The sequence below is a fragment of the Diadema antillarum genome, unplaced genomic scaffold, assembly GCF_040938485.1.
Source record: "Diadema antillarum isolate AM-2024a unplaced genomic scaffold, OU_Dant_1.0 scf00000091, whole genome shotgun sequence".
In the NCBI taxonomy this organism is placed as follows: domain Eukaryota; kingdom Metazoa; phylum Echinodermata; class Echinoidea; order Diadematoida; family Diadematidae; genus Diadema; species Diadema antillarum.
Genome location: NW_027270980.1, coordinates 1,343,513 through 1,351,037, shown reverse-complemented (window position 1 = coordinate 1,351,037; position 7,525 = coordinate 1,343,513). Strand labels below are relative to the sequence as shown.

Here is a 7,525-nt window from a genome sequence, read left to right as displayed (position 1 = left end):
TTCCCAATATTGATTTCAAGGCAAAGATGGCATCCTCCTTCCCTTTCCCACAAGAGAGAAAAGAAAAAGGCAAGTACAAATTTGCAGCATGAGTGTCAAATTGACTCGCCACTGTTCACATACAAAATGCAATACGATAAAACCAAACTACAAGCGACATACCTTGACTGAATTTATTCAAAGGTATTGATCGATTCTGTGACACGCTATGTGTATTTTTGGCATGGGCGCAGCCATAGTGGGTGTATCAGCCGACCCCCCCCCCCCCCTCCGCACTCCCCCACCCCTCTCCCTACATTAGCACGCGCGCAGAATGAAAAACTGCTTTAGCCAGTGGGCGTCTCGTACTGAGTGCGCGAATGCTTGCTAGTGCGCGAACCTTTGTTACAAGTGCGTGATAAACATGTTGCCCGGGGGTAGGGGAGAGCAGGGGGGGTCGGCTGATACACCCACTATGGCTGCGCCCTGTGCCGTAAAATGTCTGCTGCCCTCAACGAACCCGAATCGGTCAATAGCACCAATAAAGATCAACTGAAGGGTTAGAGATGTCCTTGTCCCCAGTTGATGGACTGCCATTCTGTCATCAACAAGGCTGATAATTGTCCCCAAATTTTAGAAACTCCTCTCTCTCATCACAAAATGTCTGCATCACAAAAAGCTGTGAGATTGAAAGACTTTTTTTTCCACACACTAAAACACCATAAAGTTGCAGGCATGGAGCACAGGCATGGAGCACTTCTATATTCTATCAGAAGCCAAACCAGTCATTAAATCTTTCCAGGATATGCTGAATCCTAGCTGTGACATCCATGCCTTGCTCTAGTCTGTCATTTGGCTGGTGATCCTCTACAACGTCATCTCCACGGGCACTGCCCTGCGTTCTGATCCTGAAGTACGACGCAATGGTACCCCGGCACATGGGGCATGCCGAGAGCAGCCCAATGCAATGCTGGCAGACACAAGCATGCCTGCAAGGGATGATGGTCCGACTGATCGGTGCATTCTGACACACTGTGCAGCTCCTGTCAATGACTCTGGAACTGTTGTCGGTAAGTCTGCTTTCCGCTGAACTGAGTTCCGTTTGGTCTTCTGGTGATGCACCAGACTGTTCCGTTTGGTCTTCTGGGGATGCACCAGACTGTTCCACTTGGTCTTCTGGGGATGCACCAGACTGTTTGGAGTTGTGTTGCTGTACAGTGCAGTCTTCACTCTCCAAAAACAATCTCTGAAAGCCAAGCAGTTTGGGAGAACAGAGCTTAAAGCATCTTTGTCTGTGATATTTATTCCGACGGCTGAAGCAACCAGCACCTTACTTTCAAATGCGCCAAAATTGTCAGGGACACATACAGGAGCTGCCTAAAGAATACATCCCATAACTCAATGTCAACAATTCCCATCATTCCTTCTAACCCAGTGAGTCAGTTAAATTACAAAGTACTCCAGTCTTTAAACCATTGTGAAGTCAGTCATCACTGAAGGGCTTTGCAGAATAACCCACTTATCATTACATATAAAATCATTGTCAGTGCTGTCATATTACCAAACTTCACTAGAACTGAAAATGTCGCTATGGCGACCGGTATGCCTCCGCCATAATGCATGATTCTCCTAATAGGTCTATAGTTCATGTGGACAATGTGTGATTACATTTTCACAAAATTGGCAAAATATTTGAAATGACATGTTTGTCACAAATGTGTTGAATGTTCACCTTCCTTGACCTATGTTTAACTGGATGAATAGGAGAGCATGTATTTGGCGATTTAAGAACTTTAACTTGACTTTGATCCTTTCATAGTTTATGCATTGAGTAATTTTCAAGGCATGGAGAAAAAAATGCAATTTCTGCATTGACCAGTAAATTGTTATCATTTTCATCTGGTCTTTGACCCTAAGATTTATAAGAGAATCACTGTCAGGCAAAACATTTTACAGTTGAACTTCTCGTATCCGGACAAGTCTGGACCGGGGCTCATCCGGATAAGGGATTTGGCCGGATACGGGAGACTCAATGCTTTATACATGTACATATACATACACATGTACTGATGTAGCCCATTGTAGTACCACATGTAGTAATGTGTATACTGCAACCTTTTCATTGTTACACTCTGTAACAGACCCCAAAATAGAGGTTCGTGTTTGCAAGAATGAAATCATTTTCTTTTATAAATTCTTGGGATGATTTACCTAAGTAATTAACGCTATTAAGAAATGTATCAAGTATATGTAATTCATGTGTGTTTGTGTAGAAGTTCTCAAGGAGTTGGGAATCTCCCTTTCTTCCCGTAATTATTAAAAAAAAAATCACGGCGAGAATGCGTCCGTATAATAGAGAGATCCGGATAAAGGGAGGCTGGAAAAGAGAGGTTCAACTGTATATACATGTATATGCTAAGTTTCAAGATAACTTGAGTCACTTCCGAGATATCAAGAAAAAGTAAGTTCAGCACTTTCACTTGATCTTTGACCTTTTGATCTTTGACCTTTGACCTTCTTGGCCAAAAAAAAACAAAAACCAGAGAATCTCTATTGGGTTATACATGCATATACCACGTTAAAAAAAAGAAAAAAAAACCCTGCTGGCATTGCATACAAAAGGGAAATAATAAAATTTTGAAGTATTGCCCTTGACCTTTGCCCCCTGAACTTTTACCCCATGAACCCCAAATTCCCTAAATAACCACTGCCAGTCAGTACATGCATATATACTATGTTCCATGAAGATACCTTGAACAATTTCCAAGATACAGAAAAAAAAGTGAAATTTTAACATTTTTACTTGACCTTTTGACCTTTGACCTTTGACCTCATGACATCAAACTTTCACAAGACAATCTTAATTGGGTAATACATGTATACACTAAGTTTCAAGACAATATCTTCAGGCATTGCATAGATATGGGGGAAATAGTGAAATTCTAAGCATTTGACCTTGACCTTTTGACCTTTGACCTTGAGCATGTGCACCCAAAAGTTGATAGGCACAACTTCACCCCCTAATACACATACATGCCAAGTTTCATTAGGATACCTCCAAAGGTTTTTAGTTACGCTGTCCACAAAAATCATTACGGACGGACGGAAGGACAGACGGACAACCCGAAAACAAAATGCCTCCAGCACCACTTCGTGGCGGAGGCATAAAAACAGAAGCAAATGCAATTCTGACAAATCTAGAATGGAAATCCATTTCACTGAAATCGGATTCACCTGTGATGCTTGGAATGAAAGGAAGGGAACTACATGTACATGTACGCATATTTATCAAGATTTTACATGCATAGTGGGCTTGGATGATTGGTTATAATGGTCTACCTGAAGTTCACACACTTGCCCCTCAGCAGTCACGATCACCCGACTAATCACATGACTCGATTTTGTCACTGTCTTGTCTGGGAGGTGTAGAATCCACAAGATTGTTTTCTGAAGAAATAAACAGGTAACAGAGGGCAACATTGTTTCACAAGTTAGAAAAAAAAAAAACAGGTAATAGAGGGTGAGATAATTTCGCAAGATTACACACACACACACACACATATATATATATATATATATATATATATATATATATATATATATATATATATATATATATACACACACACACACACACACACACACACACACACACACACACACAAAGAAAAGATTTCAGAACCAAAAAAAATAAATGCAAGATGCTTTGAATGTGTGATGACTTGACTTGTTCATCACAAAGTGCTATCAATTAAAGGAAGTTAATAGAGAAATGTGACCATTCTATAAATAAGTTAAGAGAAGAAAAAGGGTATTGTTATTGTCTTGCATTGCCATCTTGTAAAATCAAAATTGCCGGACTCATAAACTTACAACTGCAGCATCGGTCTGTGCATTCTCGTCATCACCAGCATCCCAACCTTGGGTCACGAGGACAACCAGTGGATACCTGGTCCTTGGTAGTGGCCCAAGGTCAGGTTCAGACTCCAGGGTAGTACTGCTCTTTTTACTTGCATCTGACTCTTCTGTGACTCGAAGATGAATCTGCCTCGTGTTGTCTTGTTCAAGCCTTTTTTGTTGGTATGGAGCATCAAAATGAGATGAGGACATGAGAATCATAATCAAATTTGTTACTGTCATTATTATCATCATTGTACTTGTAAGTAGTAGTACATGTGTAGCATTGCTCTTGTAACAACAGCAATAGTAGAATTTGTAGTATTTTTCTTTTTACTATAATCACCACTATCACCTTTATCATCAACATCACCATTATAATGACCTTACTAAGTCAAATCATAGGAGGAACATTCATATATCATTTCCCCAGAAGCTCAATTCAAATGATACTCTAAACAACTCTCAATTGAAGTAAAGATATTCCAAGGTGGCTGTCCAAATTTATTGAAAATTACTGTAAATTTGAAACATAATTCTTATTTGTACATCTAAATGTTGTCAGTATCTTTCAACTTCATACAAAGTTATCTGTCCCAAAATATCAGGTGAGACAATAATACACATCTTGCCTTATCTCAACATTTATTGAATAGTCAATACATCTTACAAGTGCAAACTACATGGCTTGAGTAATCTTTAAAGACAGATATATAGGGCTACACCCACCCTGCTTCTTTTTCCTGCTCTCTTTCACATAGTTTAGAACATAATCAATCTAGCAGACAAGAAATTTGCTTGACTTTGTCCTGATTCTTCCTTTTACAGAATGTACACTGTATGAAATGCCAGAGATCTGCTGAAACATACCAATACTTTGAACTGTGAGACAGTGATATTTCCTGAAGTTGTGCCTCAAAATTAGGCAAATGTAACCCATTCTGTCTGGACCTCTCACAGGATTGAAGAATCTTTGTCAGTCCTGCACACTCTACTATCCAGAAACCCATCAGAGAGCATGGGACCGAAGTCTCGACTGTGATCAGAACACCCTCTGTAAAATGTAGAAAGGAGGGAACTTTAAATATGACTGAGTGACACCAAAATGTTTAATACATGTCCAAAATATGGCTTCCGATGTCAAATCAAGGCACATATAACAACTTTAAATACATCAGAGATGGTAGAGTCCTAATGACACACTGCATTGGCTAACAATCAGTTGTATCAACATGTGTGTAACCAACTTGTTTGTTGATGACTATGCTATGTGGCCAAGTTTAGCTTATATTTGGATTTAGGGTTAATATGCATGAGAATGGCTGCAGGAATTGAGTGTCAGGGTAAGCAATGTATAATGCAAGTCTCTGGGATGGTGTTCACGATTTACAAAATGTGAGGCACTGTGCACACTGTGTGTTGGTTACACTACCTTTAAACTGTTTAATAATGATAATAATAATCACAACATTTTATATTGCGCATAATACAAGCGTAAGTTTCTATGCGCTTCATAACATTATGCATATATTCAAACAAAAAAAAAAAAAAATTTAGTCTACAGAAAATTATAGAGTATAACAGTGGAAAAACAGGTACGTTTTTAGTGAGTTCTTGAAGCTATTGACACTTGATGCATCTCAGAGTTGGGGAGGAAGAGAATTCCAGAGTGTTGGTGCTAGGGTGCTGAAAGCATGCTGCTTATATAATGATAAACACAAATACATCTTTATTCCATAGACAAAAGGCTAACAACTTTACTGCAAGACTCTCTCTGAATTTCCCTTCAGCCCACCTCTGAGGGATGCTACATCTCTGGTCTTGTCATCAAGCTTCATCTGGAATGGGAGGGTTGTGGTGAACATGGGCGTCTCGGGTACAGGCTCTTGGTGCTGCCATGAATCATCATCTGGGATGTGAGGCAACTCAAGTCTGGTCCATGAATATAATCATGAATTTTATATTTTTTTAAAGGGAAAAGAAAATAGAGTTTTGACAAAAAATAAGATAAGAAATGCCAATATTAAGAATTTTTATTCATATACAGTGCAGACAGATGGATTTGAACATGTCACTGTCAGGGAACTGCACTGAATCCGGGGGATAGTTCAAGACTTCACTGAGAAGGAAACTATAATGTAACATATGTATAAAGATATACATTAAATTTTTAAAAAGGGCAATGCCGAAATGAACACTGACATCACACTTTGACAGATATTTCCATCTCATTTCACATAAGGATATGGCTGTTTATATCAATGTCTTAGTCTACATACTCGGGATAGAGCAACTACCTTTTACTCTGCAATTACTTTATGGGGGAAAAAAATTTATGAGTCAACAACTGTGGCAAATATATATGAAGACATAAAACTAAAATAAGTGTACTTATTTAGCAAATGTTTTCCTACCACTGCACAGCAACCATTTAATATTAAAAGCTTTGACATGAATGAACTTGATCTATATTACATGTACATGGAGTTTGTTAGAACGGCTGCATAGTGCTCAGGAACTTTTGTACATTACTGTAGCGCCTGGCGGCAAAGCACATGCTTACTCGATATTTTTCACCCTTTTGTCACATAAAAGGAGAGAAGAGTAACAAACAACTGCAGGGGCGTAGAATGGTATAAAATATCTCTGTTAATTTCTTTTTCTTTCCTGCTCTTCCATTTATCAACAACAAAAAATGTCATCTGTCTATTATCAGTTTTCAGACATCATCTCAAGCAGTGACTGATGGATGACAAGATAATTCATGACCACCTTTCAGTCTTTGGCACTTGGAATATGAATTCAATATCTTCACATTAAAATTTACACTTTTAGACCTAGAGTCTATACACAGCATATGATACACCAGTATATTTTACAGATATAGGGACAAACAAGGACTAAAAGACTGATTCAAGTAAACGGAAGTATGACACCCAGTAACAACGCTGTGATAATAACGGTGTCCATCCACAGCACACAGGAAGTTCTCAACTCATTTACAAATACAAGAATACGACACAGGCAACATGCAACAAGCAACTGTTTTAACGACACATTTTCAAGGCAATGGGACTACGAAGAGTAACTTGCACATGAGCAGCAGGATCTTCAGGCAGCAACATGATGTGCAGTTTAGGCCTGTTATCTACGGTAATTGGAAACATCCTGTTTATACTATACGTATCATAAAGGTGACTCACCTTTGTAGGTACAGATAAAATGCCAATATGCAAAATATGATGGCAATAATAGACAAAAGCTCGCTCGATATTACAGATGATTCGCCTCGCAGATGCTCGTTTTCACTGGCCATGTTTACAATACAAGCCTTCTTTAATACAAGACCTTACTATTTGTCCTTTCTACCCCAATCACATTAGCCTTGTAACAGGACATGAGGCTTCCAACATTTTTTGATGAAGAGTTTTTGAAATAATGAGAAACCTCTGATAAAACATGAAAGAGCACTTGATTATAAAAGGAATTCAAAGTTTGTTTGATGAAAATTTGTTTTGAAATGGCTGAGATAGCCAAAGCAAAGCGATCCTAATAATGGTGGGATCGACCCACCTTTTTACCAGGATCGCTTTGTTTTACTTTTTACCTGGATATCTAAGCCATTTTAAAACTGGTTTCTACAAATACA

At 38.8% G+C, this 7,525-nt stretch overlaps 1 protein-coding gene across 1 annotated transcript; it reads right to left on the bottom strand.

Moving 5' to 3' along the window:
• Window positions 1-748: 748 nt before the first annotated feature.
• Window positions 749-7,192, bottom strand: LOC139718215 (cell growth regulator with RING finger domain protein 1-like). Its single transcript, XM_071629694.1, has 6 exons — window positions 7,080-7,192; window positions 5,672-5,808; window positions 4,747-4,930; window positions 3,853-4,048; window positions 3,319-3,426; window positions 749-1,225 (listed from the first exon to the last, which is right to left on the bottom strand). Exons 1-6 carry the CDS (start codon window positions 7,190-7,192, stop codon window positions 749-751), a joined length of 1,215 nt encoding a protein of 404 aa, XP_071485795.1.
• Window positions 7,193-7,525: the final 333 nt, after the last annotated feature.

What these genes read in the sequence shown, in the direction of transcription:
- LOC139718215 (XM_071629694.1), bottom strand. Translation starts at nt 7,192, where the DNA reads ATGGCCAGTGAAAACGAGCATCTGCGAGGCGAATCATCTGTAATATCG. An exon ending in CACAGACCGATGCTGCAGTT is followed by an intron (nt 3,427 to 3,852) that starts GTAAGTTTATGA and finishes TTATTTCTTCAG; the next exon opens with AAAACAATCTTGTGGATTCT. An exon ending in GGCAAGTGTGTGAACTTCAG is followed by an intron (nt 1,226 to 3,318) that starts GTAGACCATTAT and finishes CTTGGCTTTCAG; the next exon opens with AGATTGTTTTTGGAGAGTGA.